General features: G+C 36.3%; 1 protein-coding gene across 1 annotated transcript in view; it reads left to right on the top strand.

Annotated features, from left to right (window-relative positions):
- The window catches only part of LOC120533844 (anoctamin-6-like), a 136,753-nt gene that overhangs the window by 88,403 nt on the left and 22,201 nt on the right, over positions 1 to 26,149 (top strand). Inside the window, 9 exon segments of the mRNA XM_039760880.1 lie at positions 1,243 to 1,388; positions 2,207 to 2,284; positions 2,757 to 2,982; positions 7,061 to 7,230; positions 10,686 to 10,783; positions 14,810 to 14,940; positions 23,081 to 23,175; positions 23,177 to 23,296; positions 24,851 to 25,086. Coding sequence (XP_039616814.1) covers positions 1,243 to 1,388; positions 2,207 to 2,284; positions 2,757 to 2,982; positions 7,061 to 7,230; positions 10,686 to 10,783; positions 14,810 to 14,940; positions 23,081 to 23,175; positions 23,177 to 23,296; positions 24,851 to 25,086 — 1,300 coding nt within the window.

Genomic DNA, 26,149 nt, shown 5'->3' with positions numbered 1-26,149 from the left:
CTGTCTCCTGGAGTACAGCCCAATCTAATTAAGTTAAGCAAGAGCATTATATTGTAGATTATGATATGTGCAAGTTGGAGCAGAAAGTCGTAATGAATGTGATAGTGTAGCTTTTCTTCTTTTTTTCTATAATATACTTGTAATCTACTAAAAAAATCAAAAAGGTAGACTAGATGGCAATTTTTTTATTTCTCATTTCACAACAGGCACTATTAGAGGTCTCTTTGATTTATAATGGCGCTTTTCCACTGCATAGTATGGCACGACACGGTTCAGTTCAGCTCACTTTTGGGGGGTTTTCCACTGGGAACAGTACCTGGTACCTGGTCCTTTTTTTAGTACCACCTCAGCTGAGGTTCCAAGCGCCGAACCGTTACCAAAACGTGACATGTAAACTCTGCTGGTCACTGATTGGCCGGAGAAAATTGTCATTACTGCGTCACTGAACTTGCAACACAAGACACAACAGCACAGCCAGCGAAGGTTCGGACGCACCATTTTTTTTTTAACCAAAAATGGCTGTTTCATGGTCTATTGAGGAAGTACAGACGTTCCTCTCGTTGGTAAAAACATCCACATGCCGAGAATGAAGAACACCATTCTGTCGTTATGCTCCATTGTTGTGTGTTTGTTTGTGGCGCGTTTACGATGATGTCACGGCAGTAGAGGCGGCGCAACTATAACGACACGTGAATAATCCCACCCACTCTAAAGCGGTACTAAACTGCGGTCGAAACGCAAACCGAGCCGAACTGAGCCGAACCAAGGTGAGCTGTACTGAACCGTGCTGTGCCATACTATGCAGTGGAAAAGCGCCATTAATGTCATGTAGTTTAGGCTATTTTGGAGTACAGTATTATTGCATACAGTGTTTTCTGAAATCTGCTTTTTTGAAAGAACTTTTTCTGAACTGTCCATTTTGTTAGGACTTACCTTTTAACAGTTAATTGCAATAGTTCTATATTTTTTACAGAATTGTATTTTACTATAAATAGGTATAGTTTACAGTGCATTTATGAATATTTATGTTTATTAATCTCTTGAGTTTTTGTTTTTTTTTTCCCCAAGAGATAAAATAAAACATTACCAAGAGTATATCCTACTTCTTTGAATTTCTACTACTTCAATTTCATTCTCAAGTATCTCATTAGGCATAATAGCAGAGGCATAAAATTAAGTAAATGTCACTGTTAAAATTTACACTGAACAGTGTTTGGTTTTATTATGTTTTCTCCCTTCAAGTTACTATTTTTTTGGAGTTTTGGAAGAGGCATCAAGCAGAGCTGAATTATGAGTGGGACACTGCTGAATTTTTGGAGCAGGAAGAAATACCACGACCAGAATATGAAGCCAAGTGTAAATATGAGAAAATAAATCCAGTCACAAAGGTATGAAGTAACATACTTTGCTTTTAGCAATTGTGGATAATTGTTACTTGCCATATTTATAAATTTTAAAGTACTTAATAATCTTTGTAAACAAGTTGTGTCGTTTTTGATGTGTCTAATAGTTTAGTTATTAAATTAATTTTACACCTTAATTAAATATATATATTTTTAATTAAGGTCGAAACTGGATATATATTAATAAAATCCTCAAATCAGCAATTTTTTTAAACCCACTTACTCCAGTTTTAAGGTCCTGTGAAGTGAATCCAGAAATCATTCCAAGACAGATTGCCAGCTCACAATTTAACTAGGCAATTTAATAGTTAGCAGTTACCCAGCTTTCAAATGTATGAGAATTGTAAAGAAAACGGCCGTCCCCAGAGGAAGACCCTGACATAAACTAGGAAAACATGCACTCTCCATAAAGCTAGTGACCAGGGCTCCACTGACCAAGAACTGGATTAAGCAGATTTAAAATTGGATGGTGCACTTCGATTAAGTATTATTTTAAATGTATTTCCTAGCTTCTTTTTAAGTTCAGCTAAATAAAGGTTTGCTTATTTACCTCAATGATAGTGAACATGTGTGATAGTGAATATGTGTGTGTGTGTGTGTGTATATATATATATATATATATATATATATATATATATATATATAATATTTTAACGGGTATGTTTGCAGATGGGGTGTAAGAATTTGTAATGCATATGTAAATATATAGTATATTAAGGTTTTTTTAGTGTACCTTAATTTGCTAAAGTAAAATTTGCAATTTTCAGCCCAGTTTTAAAATTTTATTTTCTCTTCTTAATTAGGAAAAAGAATTAGTTCCACACAGAACATGTGAAAAGTGCTTGAGAGTGTCCTGTGGAGTAGGAACTGTCTTGTTTTGGGTAAACCTTTCAAGTTAATTTCATCAAATTATTTGCAAAATAGGTTGGAACAATGCTAAATGTTGTTGAAATACTGTTTTTTTTTTTTATTTTGCCAAATAATAATGAGAACGAATAATAACTCCAAAACTTTCCAAGCTGAAGATCCTATTGCAAAGGAACTACTAGAACAATAACATTGGTTCTCATATAATCATGAAATGTTGTGTATGTAAATTTAAATTATCTGTATCAGGTTACAAATATACAGCATATGGCAGTGAAAGATGAGGGGGAAGGTAAATACGATGGTGCCTATTTTGGTAAAAGATAAACTCTTTAAGATTCATGGCAAAGAATTGTTTGCCACCATATGCGTTTTTTAAACTTAAGAATAACACTGTATAATCTATTTTCCCTTGTTATGCTTACATATTATTTTAAGTGTTGCTGAAAGAATTAATGTGTTTTTTCTCTTTTTATTTGTTCATAGATTGTGCTGATTATTGCTTCAGTAGTCGGAATTATAGTCTATCGTCTTTCAGTTTTCTTTGTCTTTGCCGCAAAAATGCAACATGATCTGAAAGAACTTCAGCCTTTGAAGGACTACTTGACCCCACAGATGGCTACTTCAGTAACAGCTTCCATTATCAGTTTTATTATCATCATGATTTTAAATATGGTGTATGAAAAGGTGGCAATAATGATTACAGATTTTGGTAAGTGGTATAATTTTATTTTGGTCATTGGAATATTAAGAATGATTAGAGAAGTAATAAATTACAAATTCGTCTTTATTGTTGTTGAGTAGGTTTTTAAAAAATTTTTAAGATAGTTTTCTTTATAAACATATAAGAAGATTTTTTAGTAAAATGTTTTCGGACATACTCTTGCAAAGTAAAATTAGTTTGATAGGAAATGTGAACAGAATAAAGTACATTCAAAAACATTAGGAGTTGTCTAGAAAGACAGACTAAAGAGTTCTTGAGTAGCATGTAAATGTACCGCCATTGGTTACGTTAAATATCAATATAAAGTTGTTAAGCACTGTTTCACTGTAAAAGATAGTCCTGCAATGGAAAAAACAACAGATGAAGTGGCAGAAAGCTGTGATTATAGGGTCACCAAGGAAACATTTTCATCTCAGAGCCACATTTAGTTTAAAATAATGCTTTTGTTCTACAGACATGAAACCGAATAGCTTCCTAATGGCATTGTGACTGCCAAAGACAATGAGTTATCAGCAGCGTACCTGTAGTAAAATTCTCATAATCTGGTCAAAGATTAACGCAAAGTACTATGTTAAAGTTTCATTTACTTGAGTGTTTAATATACTAGTAAACTCCAAATATACAGGAGTTGTTTACATCATTTTCTGAAAACTCATATATTGGATAATGTTTTCCTAATATGCAGTTTACATATTCCTTGATATTAATAAACTCTTGTTTAGTATTTGTATATACTTGGCTAATTGAAAAGTCAGTTTATGGTCCAGCATATATATACCATCAAATACTACATGCTGTTTTAGTTATTTCTGCAGCATTGATATTTACAATATGTTAACATTAATTTATTAATGCAGAGTAGACCAAATGTTTTTACTCTGGAACTTAGCCTAAGGGATTGGTAACTAATATTTAGGAATCCTTATATATAATTGGTTAACTTGCAGTTGTGCAGGACAGCAAACTTGGAAACAGCTGCCATTTCTGTACATTCTCATGTTTGGAAAATATTATATGTTTCCTCAGTTGAATGTGTTAGGTTGAAATGCTACATGTTACACTGTTAGATATCTCCTTTTTAAAACAGAATTCATGTCTCTTAATGCAAAAGTATAATTATTGCAAAAAACTTGTAGTACTCTACATCCAGTATATGTATATGAAATTCATATTCAAAGACTACAGACATCAAGGCGGCTACAGCAGTTAAAAGTGTGTAGTTAATAAGATTGCTGATGTCTTCATCTGGAAAGGTTTCTAGCTCTCAAAAGCCTCATTTAGCTGATGCAGCCTAAGTGCACTGTAATTTGAAAAAACTATTTTGCACTCAAGTATACAGGAAATTTAATTGCCATAAGCTAGTTTTATTTTTTGCCATAAAAATATTTGTTCTGATAATTTAATCATTTTGATGAGTATTTTTGATCACAGTTTAGAGTGCACTGCAAGCATAACTAAAGACTTTCTTTCATGTGGAAAATTTAAGTTGAAAAAAATTAAATTCTTATTAGTTTTAAAACAAATTTTTAGTTCAGCAAATTTCCAGAACTATTTTTTTTACCTTTTTGAATAATGTCCAACTGAGTTTGGATGAGTCCTTTAATGAGTTAGTGTCCCTTATCCAAGCTTGGTTCCTGCCTTGCAAACAGTGCTGCTGGGAAATGCTCTGGCTCTCTGACTGTGAACCAAATAAAGTGGGTCTAATAATGGATGAACGGATTGATGATTTCTAGGATGTGTACTTTAGTCAATTTTCCTGCATCAACAATGTGTTTACTTGAATATACTTCAGCATTCCCTCCACCATAGCAAATGATTGTGTTTGTTTATTTTGAGTTTACAGCATTTGAAAACTGGACATTCCTTTTTTATGTTTAAATCATTTATAAAAATGCAACAACTTTGCACTTACATTGATTGTTAATGACACTTTATAGATGAAGAACTTGTGATAGGGTTAACAATACAGTTCAATGGATTGTCCTTGGAACATAATTTTTTGATTGGATGATGTTAATGTGTGTTCTTGAATTTAGAAAAGCTAAAGAACAAATGGTGGTTAATAGAAATGACTAAAAATAGAGTAGTCTTTGAGAGTACTTTTGTTACTGCAAGTGGCAGAATTTCTGTCACGAATACTGAACGAAGATTAAGGAACCTTGGCAGATATCTTTAGTTTCTGACTTGACTGTAATACAAAAAAAAGGTTTTCTAGAAGGTTTCATTTGAGACATAAATATTTGGAGGATACAAATGTATTATCAATATAGAAATCTGTATATGTTCCAGTGCCAAAAATCTTTCATTTATTGAAAACTTCCTAAGTTAACAACAGTTGGAAAAGGTGTGTCATGCACTGGTGCCATTCCTGTTTGTTTAGTGGTAGGTAATAGTAGTAATAGAACAGAAGGTAGGCACACAAATCAAAGCATATAAAGAGAAGCTGGAGCAGGATTTCCTATCCGAACCCAACCATCTGGTACAATTTTATTTTTTTCTTCTTCCTTTCAACGTTTTAGAATATGCACAGTATATTCAAAATCCAGTAGCTGAATGGGAAGTTAGGTAGTCCATACTCCTCTCTGCTTTAGTTGTTTGCAGTATCATTTTTTTTAATCAATTGATGGTTTAGTTGCTCCACAGATGGTTATTACATTTTATTGTGTAATTAATGATGGCACTTTGTTTTTTCATTAGGTACTGTGCATATACTGTAAATAAAGCGAAGACGAGAGCATGAAGGGTTTGGGCACCACCAGGTGATCCCCATATAATTGATGGAAAAACAAAAAATAAATTGTTGTACAAAATCTTCTCAGATGGGAGTCCAAGACAAGACTACCTCAAAATAGCAGTTGAGCCAGTTTATTAGGTGGCAAAGGTGGAAGGGACGACGGGTTTAGGGCATTAGTACGCTCAAGTGATGCCAGATTATTTTCCCTTACTTATCGTATCTGCAGGCAGAAAAAGAGGAGAGACATTAAGCAACAGCACCAGCCCTCGACTCTGGGGCAGAATTACCTTTTGGCAAGCCCTGGTTGTCTCCAAAGTGCACGTGTGTCAAAGATACATATGGTGTGACTGAAATGTATTTAGATGAAGAAAAACAGAATAAAAATACCATGTTTACTTATTTTATCCTTATTTTAAATTAAACTAGATCTGTCAAACTGGTCAACAAAATAACACTTTTATTATATTGTATTTTGTTTACTGAGGTGGGTTGGCGCCCTGCCCGGGATTGGTTCCTGCCTTGCGCCCTGTGTTAGCTGGGATTGGCTCCAGCAGACCCCCATAACCCTGTGTTCGGAATTAGCGGGTTGGAAAATGGATGGATGGATGGATGGATGGATGTATTCTGTTTAGATGGTTTTGCCTAAAAATATGAAAGTTGCAACACTATGCTATCTTATCATGAAACCAAAAAGTCCAAAACATAAGGGTGTATCAGATTAAATAAAAAGAGTAAAATGATAAAAGGATGTATGAAAAAGAAATAAGAAAAAAACTATCATTTTATTTTATTTTATTTTTATTTTTTTTCTTTTCCTCAAAGTTGTTTGCTGTTCAAAATAGTCACCCCAAAACACCCTATCTCCTTTCCCACTCTGAGCCACAGAGTTTCATCTTCCCTGCCCTAGTGAAGGTTGAGTTCTTGTCCCAGATCATTTTTTGACTTTAAGGTGTTTCTGTGTCTCTGGATTCACTGTATTCCTGAACTCACTCTCTCCATTAAAGACACAGGTACTTGTTAGAGCTTTTAGGCTGAATGCTCTTAGTAAAGGACCTGCTTATCTCAGAGAAAGGAGCTTGCTCTTAGCTAGATGTACAGTATCTAATTAACTGGAATATGGCTGTATATCTTCAGTTTTAAAAAAGAACAGACACTGTTTGTTCACAATCTTATGATGTCCTCTACAATGAATGAAACTATTAAAAAGAAGAGCAGCGTACATTTTACCATTTACCTTTGAATTGCATTACATATACAATGCAGTGTATTTTTCTCTAGCAACTGAAGTCTTTTCATAAGTCCTTAATAATTGTTTTCTTTTTTACTTTTTAGAACTTCCTAGAACACAAACTGATTATGAAAACAGTTTGACCTTGAAGATGTTCCTATTCCAGTTTGTCAACTACTATTCCTCTTGCTTTTATATTGCCTTCTTCAAAGGCAAAATTGTTGGCTACCCAAAATCCCCAGTATATTGGCTGGGTAAATACAGGAATGAAGAGGTAAGATAATCATGCTAATGGATTAAAGAAACTAAATGAATAATGGTGTTCAGGTGTTTAAATAACGGACAAGTTTTAATAGTTTATTATTGTAACATTGTATTTGTCCAGTGCCATTTTCAGTAATTGCACTATGACCAACAGGTTTAACACCACTGAAACACTGAATTATGACTTGAGGATGTTTACCTATAAAGTGAAACAGCGTCTTCTCCATGCATGATTGCTGGGATGATATATAAAATGACATAAAGACAAAGAAAAGATGCCTTTCTTATTCTTCATTTTTAACTGTTTAATTCAATGTTTATTGGTCACTTTAAGTCAAAGATCACATTAGTTGTTGATCAAGAGTGAATTGACATTCAACAGATAAAAAACAACTTTTTGTTTAAATGCAACATTTTAGGAAAAAATGTACACTGTTAAAGGGAGCCAGCTCCACCTTGTGGCCTTAAGAAGGACGTAACCTGTCCACAACATACCTAACAGAACTCCAATAAGATTAAACATTGTGTACATAATCAGGAGTTATTGATCTGTATCCTGTTTCAAAAAATACAGAAAGTCAAGGAATTTTTTTTAATGTTCATATCAGCAGCCATCCAGAATCTTTACTGTAATGGTTTATTCTTAGGCTTGCATTGTGACTAGCAGTTAATGTACTGAGCACTTATGCTTTCTGTACTCCAGTTGTCAAAGGAAATGCTTAAGTGTACAATAATTTAATGCATGTAAAGTTTCCTGGGTGTGTGATTACTAAAGAAAGGTCCTAAATAAAACACAGTATTTATAGAGAATCTGTATAGAAAAATAGGCAAATATATATATAAAATAAATATAAACATTACAAAGAACTTTTTATTCCTTTGAAATTGTAATGTTTCTTATATGAGGACAGCTTCATAACTAGCCCACGGCAGGCACCAACATCCACTTAAAAATTTGACCTTCATACCAAGTATACAAATTTAACTCTGTCTTTACTTGTATTTGCAAAATTTGGCACAGAAATATGGACTTGGAACCCCATAAATTTTACAGCACCGCTCATTGTTCCACAGTATATGCATTCACATAAGCCAGGTGCAGATCCATGAAACACATATACACAGGACTGAAAAACTCATACTGTCCTTTAGTTATCCATGCAAGGTCAGCTGACTTTCTGTTCCACATACAGGGAGGAAAGGATTCTAATTAATGTCTGTAGATGTGCCGTTTTGTTTTCAGCCTTCATTAATCTTTGTAAGACTTTCTGGAAGTGGTTAAGGTCTTTTCAGACTTGAAGTCCTTGACTTTCTGTGAAATGTGAGCTGCACTTTTCCAGAGGTAACTGTTGAAATGATCCCAAACTAAAGTATCTTCTTCTTCATCATTTTCATCTTTTTCCACTTCTTTGTGGGATCAAATTGCTTAATCAAACCTCTCCATACAGGTTGGCCCTACATCTCCTCAATAAGACCCATCCACCTCCACTTTGGCATCCCTTGCATTCTCTTCCCCTGTACTTAATTAATTAATTAGATCAGCTGACTCCATGAATTCTTTAAAAAAACAACTCAAAACTCATTTGTTCAGGAAGGCTTTTAGCTCTACTTGACTTTACTACCCTTCACTCAGTTTACCTCTCTGTCAAGATGCTCATGTAACCTGTATGTGTGGGCGAGACCATCAATTATGTTGACTATTAGGCTTTTTTTTCTCTGAATTTATTTATTTGGTTTGTACTATGCTATATACTGTATATCCTGCCGTTCTTTCTTATATTCTGTTAAGTGCCTTGAGCATGGGAAAGGCGCTATATAAATAAAATGTATTATTAAATAATAATAATAATATTATTATTATTACTTCTATTCCCATCATTCTTTTTTCTGCTTATTCATTGTCTCTCCTCTTCACAGGTCCATACCACTTCAATCTACTTTCCTGTAAAGTACTTTCTTAGATATCTCCCCCACTTATTTGTACCTCTGATTATATGATTTCTTTATCTCTGCCCTTTTTTGTAACTCCACACCTCTCAACATTCTCATTTCTTCCACCTCTAACTTCATTTACTGCCCATGTCTCAGCTTCACACATCGTTGCTGGCCTTACCACTGTCTTAAAAACCTTACTGTTAACTTTTGTTTTAATTCTTCGATCACACAATACTTGTGATACCACCTTCCGATTTTTCCATCCATGTTACACTCTTTGGGTTATCTCTGCATCTAATTTTCCATCTTGGGATACCACTGATCCTAAATATTTAAATTTGTCCTATCTTTTCAATAGCTCTCCCTGTAGGCTGACTTCTGAATCCTGATCATCATTAAACCCCCTCTGCTTTGTGTTTCTACAAGACCCTCACTTCTTCTTTTGATCCCCATAGTTTTTCATTAATAGCTTAGTGCCTATCCTTACCCAGATATCAGAATAGTCCATGACTAGTGACACAATCTAGTAGCAGTTTTACTCCTCATATCCAATAAGCATTTCTTTCAAATCATGTCCCACCAGGTCATTATTTCCCATGCGAGTTGTTGCATGTACCTTGCAGATTCAGTAGGTGGTATTCTTTCAATCACTGAAACTCACTCTATATAACATGACTGAATGTTCTGAGTAGTAGAAATACTATATATGCAGAAAGAACAGTGAAAATGTCCATCTGTATATCTCAAACTGTGATTCTCTTATCCACTGGTTCAAACTCCTATATCCTAACCATGCTGGGGACTTATGGAGCATATATCCACCAAGTGTTAATTCTGTGAGGCAACTACCGAGTAAGAGAAAGGCTGTCCCCTAGTGAGAGGCCTAGTCACAAAGTTGGGTTCTTTGAAAACAGTTGAAAATAACTGTATTATAAACCAACCAGAGAGACCAAAACGTTTCCATAAGCAAGGTTTAGCATCCATCACACATATGCCTTGCAGTGGACTGATATCACACTTAACCTTTTTTTTTTTTTTTTTACATGTTCTGGAGTATAAACCTGCAGGTTGCTTGGGTTTTCTCTGATAAGGCTATTTGTATAATAGGACATTATGTGTTAAACAATGAAAAACAATGTCCTATTAATGGTCCTATTCCTGGCAATGCTGGATAGGTTTTAAAGTCAAATTTTAGATCAAATGTTGTTTATCCCTTTTCGTAAAGTAACCATACCGAGAGAAAAACGCTTCCAACAACATAGTTTTAAGGATAATGTAGTCCTAGTTGTCTGAGCATTGTGTGTATAATGTCATCTTGCATGATTTGAAAAACTGAATTGCAATTTTATAAATTGTACAATTGGTTTACATCTACTAAAATGTTAGAATTTCTTGATATGGTAAGACAAATAATACTGTATACCTTATACTGTCTATTAGAGTTAGAATAATCTTCTTAATGGCTAAATTCTGAGTACACAGATTACTTAGTTTTTTTTTTTGTTTTTTTTTTCTTTTCTTAAAATGTAGTGTGATCCCAGTGGCTGTCTTGTTGAGTTGACAACACAGCTTACAATTGTCATGGGAGGTAAAGCCATCTGGAATAACATACAAGAAGTGCTTTTGCCGTAAGTATGCTTATAACATTCAGGCCAAAAACTCTGAAGATTATAATTTTACACATTGAAATGGTTTTAAGTTTAAATTTGAGGGAGGAGCATACTGTGAGACTGCAGTGTCAACTGGACAAAATTCAAATCTTTCCATACTTAGATCTTGTGTGTGTGAGTAGGTGTTTGTATGTGTGCCTCTTTTCTGATTTACGATAATTTTTGTACCATGCCATCTGATCCCAATTCAGAATTGTGTAAACACTTCCATTGCAGGGGTGACTGTGTTATGACCGGTAGATCTTGTTGGTTGTCACTCACTATCTATACAATTACAAACCAATCAGTCAAGCTTTCATTTGAAACCTTAGAGAGAGAAAAAGGAATAATGATGGAAGAACAATGGTAAAATAATTTAAATGTAATATGTGATTATTATTTTTTTAATAATTACAGGCCAGGCTACATAGCTTTAAAGAAGAAAATAACATGCCATTTGTGCTAGCACAACAGCTAATATATTTGGCAAAAACACCTACCTGGGTTCGCTTCCTGGGTCCTCCCTGCATGGAGTTTACTTGTTCTCTCTGTGTCTGCGTGGGTTTCCTCCGGGTGCTCCGGCTTCCTCCCACAGTCCAAAGACATGCAGGGTTAGGTGCATTGGCGATTCTAAATTGTCCCTAGTGTGTGCTTTGTGAGTGTGTGTGTGTGTGTGTGTGTGTGTGTGTGTATGTGTGTCCTGCAGTGGGCTGGCGCCCTGCATGGGATTTGTTCCTGCCTTGCGCCCTGTGTTGGCTGGGATTGGCTCCAGCAGACCCCCCTGACCCTGTGTTAGGATACAGCGGGTTGGAAGATGACTGACTGATTTAAGTCTTCATTAAAAAGCCCACCACATGTTGGAGCATGCTACAAAGTAAAGCATGGTTTGACATGTACTTTGACATTAAAGACCTTACAGAATATGAGGAAAACTCAATTATTGCTTACTACAGATGAAGTAACAAGGACTACTGTATATACTCATGTATAAGTCGGGTCTTGAAACCCAAAATATTGATCATAAAATCAGACCCAGACTTATACGCACGTTCAAAATATCTTCTTGCCTCCTCTAATCTCGCATCAGATTCTCAGAAGCATTGCATTTTGTTTTAGCAGCGCAGTTACAAAAAGCACAAATCCGTGCAAATGTTGCTTTGGAATAGTTCAGGTATCACTGTGTGGTCATGTAGGCAAAATAGAGAGAGAAAGAGAGAGAAGTTAGGAGCACATGCTGATACAGTGCATTGCCACACCCGCATAGGAAAAAAAGGCAGTGTGTTCCGTGGTTACTGTCTCAGGTGAGAGTTAGCATATCATAATCTCTTGGACCAATAGTGCTAGTTTTCTGCATTCAACTTATACGACCGACATTATAAAATACCAGAAATTATACAGTAAGATCAAGTCCCAACTTATCCACAGGAGAACTTATCTGCAAGTATATACGGTACATTTAAAAATGATGTTAAGCATCTTGGTTGAACTTCTCTGAGGAACATGGCTATACCATTGTGCACATTTACATGAGCTTTAATAACCCAGTTATTCACAGAAACATGACTTCTAAAATGCTATGTAAACCTTTATTCGAGTTACAGAAACAGGGATGTTGGCCTTTAAGAAACCTGGTTAACAGATGTATATTTCTTCTGCAAATACCCCATTTATTTGGCCATGTAAACCCTTAACTGGGCTACAGTTAAGTATTTTGTCACCTGTACATGTATTTGTTTTGCACATATTTTAAGCAGCCACATGCAGAAGCATCCCCAAAGATACATTTCCTAAAGGCAAATGCTCAGGCAATCAGATTATTCCTTCTACTGGTTGAAAGAATCTGTCTCAATATTTCAGAAATCGCTAAATTTATGTGGATGAGCTTGAATGTACAGTGCTAAACTCAGCAGCACAATCTCGGGAGGATTGCTGGGAGTAACACATTAAATTTAAAGTGCATGATGTGTTATGTTTTTTAAAGTAGTGAGTAAAATAACGCAATACTTATTTAAGTAAAGTTCAAGTAAGTTTGTTTATTTATTTAGAAAAAAGGCTAAAGAATCTCATATCAGTAAGCTCCAGATATAAATTCATCAATATATTAAAATTATTAATGCATTATTTTAGAAAAGAAACCAATTGAATGATTTCTTGTTATTCGTTTGTAAAGGACAATTAATGTCCACAACTAAGGAGAACAAGGTAAAAAAAATTTAAAAGTTGTTCTTGTTTGGAGACAACCAACATTTATATACTATTTTCCAGACTGGATTTTAGGGATGTGTACTAATTTCTGTGAATTTAGACCAAATTTTGCCACAGCTAGGCTTCATTGTTTTCCTTGTTGTAAACACTACTTCCATCACATAAGCTTAGTTGGTACTAGAAGTATTAGAGTGGACACCAGTAAGCATTTGTGACCCATAAGGATGCATTATTGGGGAACCTTAAAGATTTGTTGGCCATGCATGCTAGACGGACTAAGTGATCATCTATTACCTGTAAAGTCTGTGTAATTTTAGGTTACATGCCAAGTTGAGTCCATTTTTTAGCAAGCTTGTTTTCAAAACTGTTCGTAATTGCAAAAAAATAAAAAATAAATAAAACAGCAGTTGGCTGATAGTTGACTGACATATGACAAAAGAGTAATGCTGATTCATGCTGTAGCATACATTAAGTATAAAGGCTTATGCAGTCAATATTTACTACATAACAAAATCAAACTAGTTTATTATTATTGGGACTTGGAAGTTTTGTTTAGTCCCAGGATTATCTCATGCCATCTCAGTAGCACTGATTAAATTAAATTAAAATAAATCTAATTAAAATAGTGGAAGATTTCTTCATTACCTTAGAGACACTGTGTTTTATTCACTAATGATTATGAGCATTTCAAGTACAACTCATTATTGAAAGTTGCATTAAAATACACTTACTAGACACAATGTAACAAATTCAACCTGCAGCACCATTGCATCTGCATTCTGTTGATTGATCAACAGAGTAAATTATAAACATTTACATGACTTTTATTGAGATTATGCAGCAATGTTGTGCACATTATAAATATGATTGGATACCTGGGTGTGTGTCTTGTTTTTCTTGGTGACAATTTAACCTTTTATTTTGTGTTTGTCAGATCTTCACCATTACCTGCTCTAAATTATTTATAACCATGCTGCTTCAGAATTTCACAATATTAAGATAAAAATTATGTGCAGCATTCTCTTTGAAGACGGAGTCAATGGAGGCTCTGATCGGGGTGCTCGAGAGACTGTGAGGAGTCTGAGTGTCTGGGCTTGCAAGTGTCCTGGATAAAAACCAAGATCCAGGCCTTTAATGACCTCTTGGGCACAGCCATAAGCACTGTGTGTGTTTGCAGAGAGTGTCGACCTTGTCGAGAGGTTTACTTACCTTGGCAGTGACATTCATGTCTCTGGTGTTTCTTCCTGTGAATTCAGTAGAAGGATTGGGAGAGCATGGGGGGTAATATGGTCCCTGGAAAGGGTACCGTTGGTTTGACTTTGTGTCGAATGAGTGGTTGCTCATGGAGTCCCGAATGAGGCACATTACTTGAATTGTGAGGGAGCGTCAGTTACGGCACTACGGCCATGTGGAGCGTTTCCCCGAGGGTGATCCAGCTTGTAAGATCCTCATTGTTGGGGACCCAAGTGGCTGGACCAGGCCAAGGGGTCGCCCACGTTACACCTGGCTACGGCAAATAGAGGGTCATTTCCAGAGGGTAGGACCGGACCACGTGTCTGCCTGGGGGGCTGCCAACTGGGGTCCCAAGCTGTTTCGACGTGTAGTGGGTGCGGAAACGCACTGTACCAGTGCCTGCTCCCCAACTTGACTTGATTTGCATTATTCTTTTTAAAGGTAATCACTGATGAATTAAAACAAAAGCACTTGTATTATATCACACCCATTCTACAATAATTCTTGTTTCATTTCTTGGTTTATAGATTTGCTTGGGTACAATTGTATGTCTTTTCTGATTTACAGATGGATAAAAAATCTAATTGGCCGTTATAAAAAAGGAAAACCTGCAGAAAGACAAATTCCACGATGGGAGCAAGATTATGAACTTCAGTCTTTGGGAAAACTAGGATTATTTTATGAATATCTTGAAATGGGTAGGTACTATTTAGCGCTCTTTGCATTTTTTAATAAAAGTACATATTATTACTACCTCTATATTATATACCTATTTACTATTATACCTACAACTAAACACCAGCAAAACCAAGGAGCTGGTGGTGGATTTTAGGAGGGCCATGCCCCTCATGGACCCCGTGATCATCGGAGGTGACTGTGTGCAGAGAGTGCAGTTCTATAAATACCTGGGAGTGCAGCTGGATGATAAATTGGACTGGACTATACTAATGCTCTGTGCAAGAGAGGACAGAGCCGACTATACTTTCTTAGAAGGTTGGCGTCCTTCAACATCTGCAATAAGATGCTGCAGATATTCTATCAGACGGTTGTGGCAAGTGCCCTCTTCTACGCAGTGGTATGCTTGGGAGGCAGCATTAAGAAGAGGGACGCCTCACACCTGGATAGACTGGTAAGGAATGCAGGCTCTATTGTAGGCACGGAGCTGGACAGTTTGACATCTGTGGCAGAGTGCTGGGCGCTGAGCAGGCTCCTGTCAATCCTGGAGAATCCACTGCATCCACTGAACAGTATCATCTCCAGACAGATGAGCAGCTTCAGCGACAGACTGCTGTCACTGTCCTGCTCCACTGACAGACTGAGGAGATCGTTCTTCCCCCACCCCATGCGACTCTTCACTTCCACCTGGGGTGGTAAATGTTAACATTATATAAAGTTACTGTCTGTTATACCTGCATTTTTATCACTCTTTAATGTTTATATATATATATATATATATATATATATATATATATATAATATCTATGCCGCTGCTGGAGTATGTGAATTTCCCCTTAAAGATCATTGAGCAAAATAACAGAAAAATCCACATGACCATAATTATAATTAAAATATAATATTTTAACCCAATATTTATGGAGTGCACTGCATCTGTGAATATAGGAATTTTCAAAATGTATTTCATAAGGAATTTTCTAATCAGGTTTTCTTATGGCTGATACCAATAATCAATTTCATGTCATCAGAATTGGCTGATTCCAATTCCAGTATCAATTTTGATCTTTTAAATCATTTCTTACACTAAGCTCCTGTATAACCAATCACCTGTAAGCTTCTAGTGTAAGCATCCTATGTTAAAATGCTGCACTCATTTATTTTATAGCAAAAAGAAAAATGTAGACCAAATGTGGTGTTTGTCCTTTTGGTTTACAAAACTAAATGTTGTAGGCTTACTGTTAAGCAATCATAATTTTTTTTAAACAAAAATAAATTAAATCCCTTTAAAATAAATGCTTTTTTAGCAATAAAACATATACATAGAACTACACATGCATTTCCTTAAGTTACATAATACTTTGCCTAGAGCAGCACTACAACTTCATTACCTAAACATCTGAAATACTCTGCATGAAAAAAATCAGTTTTTGATTCCTGCCATTTGGCATGAAAAATTGTCTGATTTAAATTAGCAACCATCTAATTATAGCAACACTGTTGTCAAGGTTGCTAGTTATGGTGTTGTCATGAAAATAAGACTAAAATAAGGTCAGTTAAGGACAGTGTGGAATAGAGGTAAGAGGAAGACAAAGCTCCAGTTTATAAAGCCTCAGAGAAAATTCCCTGGGGCCTGTGAGAATCATGTTGTATCTGCTCTGTGTTGACTGGTCGTGCAGACCCTCACAGCACATTCAGCAGCAGGCTGTAGCAAATTCTTTACGGTATAATGTGGCTAAAAAGTTTATCGGAGATTTAAAATTTGGCTCTTAGTTTATTTTGAAAACCAGTCATTTAAGAATTGGAGTTCTATTGTTCTACATCTTAGTGTTAGTTCTGATTCTTGCTTCTTTATTTTGAATTAAATGTAAAATAGTAAGTCAACGATTGAAGGAAAATGAACATAAAGCATTACTTTCAGACAAATCAATGAAGTAGCTTTTCAAAATCTTGCAAGTGTGAAGCCGACCCGGACACAGACAGGCGGACATGTTGTTAAATACCACCAAACGTTTTATTTACTACAACTATTTACAAATATAATAATGGTCACTTAGACCCAGTCCCGTGCACAAACCCCAATAATGTTAGTCCTGGCCACAAATGCCTTCTTTTCGGGCCGCCTCCACTCCTCTTCTGCCTCGTCCTAATTCCACCCGACTCTAGCCTCGAATGAAGGGAGACGGCCCCTTTTATACATGACCCGGATGAGCTCCAGGTGCTTCCGACACTCCCCCGTTGGCCACGCCCCAGCGTGGCGGAAGTGCCGGCTGTTCTCCCGGCAGCTCTCCGGTATCGTCCTTATTCTTCCCCCCAGCACTTCCTGGTGTGGCGGAAGTGCTGAGGTAACAGGTACCCAAGGCATTGGGGCGCCTCCTGGCGGTGACCACAGGCCCCTACAGGGTGGGGCTTCCATGCCCTCAACCCGTGGCCCAGAGAGCAATCAGGAAGGCGGCCTTCACGTGATCCAGGGTGGGCCTTGACCCTCTTCTGGTCCCTCAAGGAGTCCCGGCCGGGTCGTTGCCCCTGGCATCCCTGACACAAGATAGGAACTCACTATAGTTTCTCAGTAATATTAAAAGCAAGGCCGCAGGTTTAAGAGACTTTATAAATATTATTAAAGGTTAAATAATAGTTATAGGTGGATCAAGCCAAACTTCATAAGTTCCATCACTTAGTGTTAGGAAGTATTGATACTTTCTTGTGAGTTGCAGAATTTCCAACTTTTTTGTTAATTTTTTAATTGAATTAAGGAAGAACTTTTCATCCATCTACATGTGCATATGGCTATTCTGTGAATAAATTGTCATGCTTACTACACAACTGCAAACTGTGTAAATTACTTGTGAGTTGTACTAGAGTTGATTTTGTGAATGGAATGCTAAACACTATGATTCTGCGCCAGAGCTGAATGCAAGTGTTTGGTATGGGTGGTGTGGGTACTCCTGTCCTAATGTCACATTTCATCTTGCCATGAAGGGGTCCAATGTGGATTAAAATCACGAGTCATGGAGAACATGGAGAGAAGGCTAATAAGATCTTAACAAATCCACAAGCAGGAAGTTCGCAATGCAATATCAGTAATCACCAACACAGATGTAGATAAAATCATTGACCATAAAAATATACTAAACATATTTAGAGACTACTATAACTCCTTATATTTTACTCATTGTAAAGAATACAAGACACAATCTAATACATTTTTGATACATTATGGATACTATAGCTAGATACTCTCATTGCAGAGGAATTGGATAAACCTCTGACACGATCAGAATTACTAGATGCTATAAACTCACTTCAGAGTGGGAAAGCACCAGGGGCCTCATGCATAAATGGTGCGTACACACAGAAATGTTGCGTAAGAACGTTTCCATATTCAAATTGCAATGTATAAAACTTACACTAGGCGTAAAGCCACGCACTTTTCCACGGTACCTCATACCCTGTCTTATGCAAGTTCTTCGCTCGGTTTTGCTGACTGGCGGCACCCAGCGTCAAAGCAGTGCTACTGTTCCTGTGTGGTTACTCTTTATTTTCCTGACGCGGCTTTATAAATACACCGAAACTAACCACATATTGTTGATTAGTGTAATGCATCTGATTGTAATTAACTTGTAACAATATAATGGTCCAGGGAATAGCCATAGTATTCCAAATACCATAACTGCTTTAGCGTTGTTACTCTCACTGCACCATCTTCTTCTTCTTCTTTTTCTTCTTTCAGCTGCTCCCTTTAAGGGTTGCCACAGCGGATCATCTTTTTCCATATTACTGTCACTGCACCACTCGGAGTATTTATATCACTGTATCTGAGTGGGAAATCACAGCAGCAGCTGATTGGAAAGAGAATTATTGGTATACAGCATCAAGCCCACGCTGTCTCAGCCACGGCAAAACGTTTCAAAGCCTTTCCTGTACGGACCTCGTGGTTCAGAAACAGTTTCATCCCAAGAATTATAAACGTACTCAATCAATTGCTCCTTGTAGAACTGTTTGTACTTACAAGTACAATTACCCCACTGTAAACTTGCACTACAGTTATAATATTGTTCCTGCCTTTCGCAGTATATTTGCTGAGGCTGGCGCGGCACTGGAAGGATAGATGAATAGAATGATTAAACACGTACTATGAAGATATTTCAGTGTTCCTTAAAAGTTTTGAAGAATCGTCGTTATAAGCTTACAGATGGCTTAAAGTCTATTACAGAGCTGATTGTGTGGCGATTGGGAATTTGGGGAAAGAAAAGTAAGGACAGGAATTGAAGGTTAGTACATTTGAAAGAGACAATACTGCTACAATAAATAATTTTATCAAAGGTCGCGCATGGTGCAACAGCATCTTGTGTGAGACATGAACAATCACTGCGCCATCGTGTTTCTATGTTTAATAACATGCTTTCATTCCAATCATCATGAAAATGATACCACGTATACATCTCAGTATTTTAATTATTCAGAGAGCTGTAATATCACGAATGTAATGGATTCTGTGTCCTGTCGGAGACAGAGAAAGAACGGAAGCACATAGTGATTCACACACACAGAGCATGTTGAAGATCAAATACAAAAAAGCATTTAACATGCTACTTTAGCTATAATGGGATTTGAGAAACTAGTAAATCAAATAATTTTAAGATGAAGTTTATGATTTTGTACTTTAATGACAAAATAAACTACGTGATTAAAGTGGAAATTTTGAGATTAAAGTTGACATTTCGTGCTTTTTTCCCCTCTGCGTGCCTATTTTTTTTGTCTGTACCCTACTAAGCTCAGACAGTGGGATTCAACTCACTTTTTCACTGCGACTTTGATATGTGACTTCTTTTTTATTTTGGCACTGTGCAACTTTGTGAACTTGAGCTTTTGAGTTTTTCCAACACGCTATATCATTCGATCAACGTCCTTTTGTTGATTATACGACTGTTTAAATCAACAAATAGTATGCTTTTCCTTTGCCTCCACTTGGTATTCACTGAAATTCTTATTTTTCCCGTGCTTTTCCAATTGTTTTTTCACAGAAGGCTGAGCTTAAGGGCGATTTATATTGATTTGCATATTCATAGATGCGTAAGTTGGAGTACGCACAGATTCCTGTATCTAGATTTTTCTGTGCGTAAGCACATTTCGGCTTTTGTGCTTACGTCATGTTATAGTGCAAATTCTACGCACGCCGTTATGCATGAGGCCCCTGGTCCTGGTGGCTACTCTGCTGAACTTTTTAAAATAAATTTCAATTAAGTTAGCTCCCCTTTTATTAGCAACTTTTATAGAAGCCAGAGACAATAAAATTCTACCTCAAACTTTTTGCCAAGCATTAATTACTGTTTTTTCAAAGAAAAATAAGTACTTCTAACACTGTGTATCATACAGACCAATCTCGCTTCTGAATAATGATGTTAAGATACTCTCCCAAGTTGTAGCTAGAAGGATTCACCCCATAAAGTCTAACACTCCAGAGGCCTTATTATCTTTGGATGAGGAAAAAGCATTCTAGATGGTTGAATGGGACTACCTTTTCACCACATTGCATAAATTTGGGTTTGGCCCGAACATACGTGCATGATCAAACTTCTGTATACCAGTCCAGAAGCTTCTGTTTGTATTAGCATCATTATTTCAGAGTAATTCAAACTAGAACGCAGTACTAGACAAGGATGCCTCCTGTCACCATTGCTGTTTGCAATCGTCTTTGAGCCATTGGCTGTTCACTTTCTAAATGCATCAGAGATAAAGGGGACTTTCAGAGAAGGACTTGAACAGAAAATATCACTAATACACAGATGATATGGTACTGTAAATATCAGACCTACAAATTTCTGTGCCTGCAGCCCTAATTGCACTAGCAGAATTTCAAAATATATCTGGACTCAAAATTAATTTGAATGAAAGTGTGCTTTTTCCAGTGAATTTCTACCAAACAACATTAGATTGGACACAATCCCTTCTATCATTGCAAAGTAGTTTAAATACCTAGGGTTAAACTTTACAAGTGAATATAAATCTATTTTTCAATAAAAGTTTGCTGTCTGCATGGAAAAACTAAGACGTGCATAGATGGTCTACCCTCCATCTTACTTTAGCAGGGAGAATTAACATTATCAAGATGATTATCCTCCCTAAGCTTCTGTTTCTATTTCAAAATATCCCCATATACATTAACAAATAGGTTTTTTTTTAAGAAATTAGATTCAATAATAACATAATTTATTTGAAATTCAAAATATCCACACACAAGGGTGACCCTACAACAACCTAAATCAGAAGGTGGCATAGCTCTACCTAATTTTCAGTTTTATTACTGCTGGCAAATATACAAGCTATAAAAAACCTGGACATTGACACAAATAGATGAACACGCACTAGCTTGGTCTGCAATAGAAATGAAATCCTGTAGTACTTCTTTATATTCCTTGCTTTGTACACCAGTAAATACAAGTTATCGTCAGAGTACTAACTACCCAGTTGTCCTTCATTCACTCAGAATATGGAACCAATGTAGGAAGAATTTTAAGTTAGAGAAGCTTTTATCTGTGGCACCTCTAAATGATAATAACCACCTTTTTCCACCCTCTCAAACTTACACAGTTTTTAATGTTTGGAAAACGTATGGGATTAAATCATTTAGAGATTTGTATATAAATAATGTCTTTGCATCTTGTGAACAATTATACTCCAAATTTAGCTTCCCATCAACACATTTTTTCCCCTATCTCCAAATTAGAAACTTTACCAAATGAAATCTGCCCAGTTTTCCTCACCTCCCATCTATTTCTATTCCAGAAGAAATATTGTTCAGTCTTGGACAGCATTTCTATAATATATAAAACCATTGTAAAGACCCTTCCTTTTACAGATCCCAAAGTACAGTGGGAAAAGGATCTCTTACTTAACATTTCAGAAAAGGAGTGGAAGGCAGACATGCACAAAATTCACTCCACCTCCATATGCACAAAGCATTTAATCATTCAACTTAAAATATCTTATAGAGCACGTCTACTGTATCTCATTTAAAATTGTCCAAAATGTTTCCAGGGCCAGACCCAGCCTGCAAATGTTGTAATTGAGCTCCAGCTTCAGTAGGCCACATGTTTTGGGTGTATACCAAATTAACATCATTCTGGGAAAAAAAACTTTAAATGCCTATCAGACAGCCTTGGTGTCACAATTATTCTTAATTTGTTAACAGCTATGTTATGTGTGTTTGGAGAAGGACAAACAAACTGTAATTGCCTTTACTTCACTATTAGCACGTAGATTTGTCTTGCTTAACTGGAAGAATCTTAACTCACCACTTTTAAGTCAATGGATTACTGATGTTATATACTATTTGAAATTGGAAAATATATAATTTTCACTTAGAGGATATGTTCAAAACATTTTTAAAACCTGGCAGGCTCTAATCAATTACATTTTAGAATAGGCATTTATACTGAAGAGGACTCCTTTCCCTATTTGCTACTCTCAGAGTTTTACTCTCTTTCTCATGGATAGGGGTTGAATTCAGTTTAGTTTTGTTAAGTGTGACTTGATTGCATGGAATGTCACATGCTAAATTCAATAAAAGATACAAAAAATAATAACAATAAATAAAAACTCCAGTCCTTTAAGTGTTGTGAAGCTCTCCTGCAGCATTATTAATTAAAGGGAGTTTGTGGGCAGCATGCATGGAGAACACCTGACCTAAGCAAAGCACTTGTTGCTCACTCTCCCCTTACCCCTTAAATACAGAGTGTGATTGCATTAGCCTCATATACTGGAATAAGCTGCAGCACCCACACTCTGTATTCTGTAGTAAAATTTTTGTGCAACAGTTTTGTGTTTGTGGTCTCTGTAAAGCACTCCATGCCTGCTGAGACATTGATAGACAGGTCACTGAGATTCATGGAGCACAGAGCTCCTAGCTATAAGTGTGTACTCTGTGGCAAAGGGATACCTTCAGGTAAAATTTTCAAATATTTGTGACATTTTAAATTTACATATGCAATTTGGTGGTAACAGTAGGCAGACAAGCTGATTTGGGGTGGTGGTTTTGTCTTGTAAGTATATGCTTTTTTGTTTGTTTTGAAATTACATACTTCAGATTTTTTTTAAGTTAACGATTTGGCTAATTAGGACAGAAATGTGAAACTTTAACAAATATTATTCTTCTTTTGCTTTTAGTCATCCAATTTGGCTTTGTGACTTTATTTGTGGCATCTTTTCCTCTTGCCCCACTTCTTGCACTTCTCAATAACTTGTTTGAGATTCTGACTACACAGTACCGACGCCTGGAAACTGACACATGACAGTGGGGCATGGCAGCCTGAAAAAGCACATGACATTGGGGCATGGCAGCCAATTCTTCAAGGGATTGCTATTTTGGCTGTGGTAACAAATGTAAGTAGAAGTGAAAACTTTATCTAGAACCTTACATTTCCAAAATTCATTATTACAGCATATACAGTATTACGTACAGATATTTGAAAAAATGCATTAAAATAACAATTAGGGGAGTAGAAGCATAGTGCTTTTCAGCATTGCAGATGATCCAAAATTATTTATTTAAATATGTCTTTATTTAAAGAGCTCCTGTAAAAAGCCAAATTACACCCGGGGACAAACAATGATAGACCTGTCTGTCATTAAAACTGAATATCTATGTAAGGTAAAAAGTCATATTGAATGCTAAATTTATGTTATTTCTGTCTAGGTAGCTTTAATTTGTTTATTTGCTATGAGCCATAGCAAAATTCTAATTGATGATGGGTTTGGCTCATTCGTAAGTCTTCATTACCCTAAGAACACTGTAGATGGCAAGAATGTTCAACTTAGTTAGGTGTGGCCACAATATCTACAAGTTTTATTGCAGCAATTCTCATTATTATCTTAATCATTTCAGATAGCTCTTCGTTATGTCTCATAGTTGGGTTTAACTGTTTCTGCACCCAGGTTCACAATTAATTTGTAGTGTGAATTTTGCTTTACTTGTGCATTAATATTTTAGCTAACGGGAAGAGTGGACTAATTTTTCTAAGTGTCTTTAAGCTGTCCTTATTTAATTAAGTCGATTTTTAATGGGAGCAGAATTGTCTGTGTAGGACTTTGGACTGTTTTCATTTGAATCAAATCTGCCAATTTGGTGTACTTTAAGCTAGCTAGGAAAATTAAATAAGCGGGATGTGCAAATGCCTATGTCCTGTTTTGTTTCCATCTAGAACTTACCATAAAATTGTACAGCACTGTTTCAGAATCTGTGCCAATCTGGGAAGGCCTTGGTGAAGCTGAGCTGAAATTGTAGTCATTGATAAGTTTCAGCTTGTGTTATAAGATATTTATGGCATTTACATAAAATGGAGTCACAAGTGCACTGAAGTAAACACAAAGTGCATGCAACTATTGACAGTGTTCAGTGCCATTTTGAAATCTTGATTGGTAATGAAACACGGCATATGTGGAAATATCCCAGACACCAACAAAAACTGGTATTCCCTATAGTGTTCAACATGGTTGAGAGAATAAACAAAACTCAAAAACAGAACAAATGGCAAAGCAGAAATTTACATGATTATCTTTCATAGCTTTGTACACAAATATATATCTCATGTGTATTGTAATCACTGTTAAAGTAATGCCTCCTTCTAATGGTGGGAAAAACATAATTGAGCCAAATATGGCATGTGTGTTCCTGGTGTTGGTGAAAAATTGACATAAGAAGAACAAATTGGGTTCTTTATAATAGTCTGAATACATTTGGTAATAAACAAATATGAGAAGACTGCAGTGTGCCAAGTTTAAAAACTTCTACTATATGGTAAATAGTAAGAGAATAAGACAGACAGATGCAGAAAATTCAGCCAGCAGTCAAGGTTATAAGATGTCTGATCTATGTAAAAAATCTCATACATACTGTATATTTCCTGCTGAATGAAATTTGTGCTTCTGTTTCCACAGGCTATGATCATTGCTTTCACATCTGATATGATTCCTCGCTTAGTTTACTACTGGTCTCTCTCAGTGGAACCATATACAGACCAGTATTCTTCAACAGATTCTGCTAACAAAAACAATACCATGCAAGGCTACATCAACAGTACACTGTCTGTCTTCAGTATCTCTGATTTTTCAGACAGGAGCAAACCAAAAAAGTTACCCATGTGGTTTAACAATGAAACAGATACAACTTGCAGGTAGGGCTCTCTTGAAAATTATTTTATTTATTGGTGGACTTAATTTTTTCTTGTGTATACTGTATGTGTTTATGTAGAGTGTGTGTGTGTATATGTATGTGTGTGTATATATATATGTATATATACATATATCTATACTAATAAAAGGCAAAGCCCTCACTGACTGACTGACTCACTGACTCATCACTAATTTTCCAACTTCCCGTGTAGGTAGTAGGCTGAAATTTGGCAGGCTCATTCCTTACAGTTTCTTTACAAAAGTTGGGCAGGTTTCATTTCGAAATTCTACGCATAATGGTCATAACTAGAAGCTATTTTTCTCCATTTACTGTAATGGAGTTGAGCTCAAAAGCCGTGGGGGGGCGGAGATTCGTGTGACATCATCACGCCTCCCACGTAATTACGCAGTACGTAGAAAACCAGGAAGAGCTCCAAAAAGCTCTTAAGAAAACATGCATTATATAATTAAGAAGACAGCGAAACAATTTAGAAGCGAGCGAGTGACATATAAAACCATATTCAGCGGCTCACGGAACTGACGTGCGCAGACAAAAAGCAACAGTTCCAAAGAGTGCTGAACAAAAACCGAATTACACTGCTACGCTCAAATAGATAAACCACACGCCATGGTGCAATAGTAGAGACTTCGCCTCTAGCGCCGACGTCCGAGGTTCGATTCCCGAGAGGGGATGCACTGAGTATGTACGCACGCATTTTTATTCATTTTACCTTCGCATCCCCTTGGTTTAGAGACGTATGAAAAATATGCGGTTAACAGAAAGACAGATCACCAATTGAAGCTTTATGAATAATGGATACTTTATTCGCGATCAATGATTGTTTTGGTAAAGCCATACTCCGTGTATTCATTAGATGAACGGTAAAAAGTAAGAGCAGGGAGGGTAACTTATTGAGGCACGCAGGCAAAACCACAATAGCACGCTGGCTTGATGTACTGTAGTGCGCCAACTCGATCTGAATTGCGCATCACATTGAAAAATATATCTTTTCAAGTTCTATTTAGTCCATATGTGTCAAACTCAAGGCCCACGGGCCACATCCG

The sequence above is a fragment of the Polypterus senegalus genome, chromosome 8 (genome assembly GCF_016835505.1).
Source record: "Polypterus senegalus isolate Bchr_013 chromosome 8, ASM1683550v1, whole genome shotgun sequence".
NCBI classification, from domain to species: domain Eukaryota; kingdom Metazoa; phylum Chordata; class Cladistia; order Polypteriformes; family Polypteridae; genus Polypterus; species Polypterus senegalus.
This window is presented reverse-complemented; position numbering and strand designations above follow the sequence as displayed.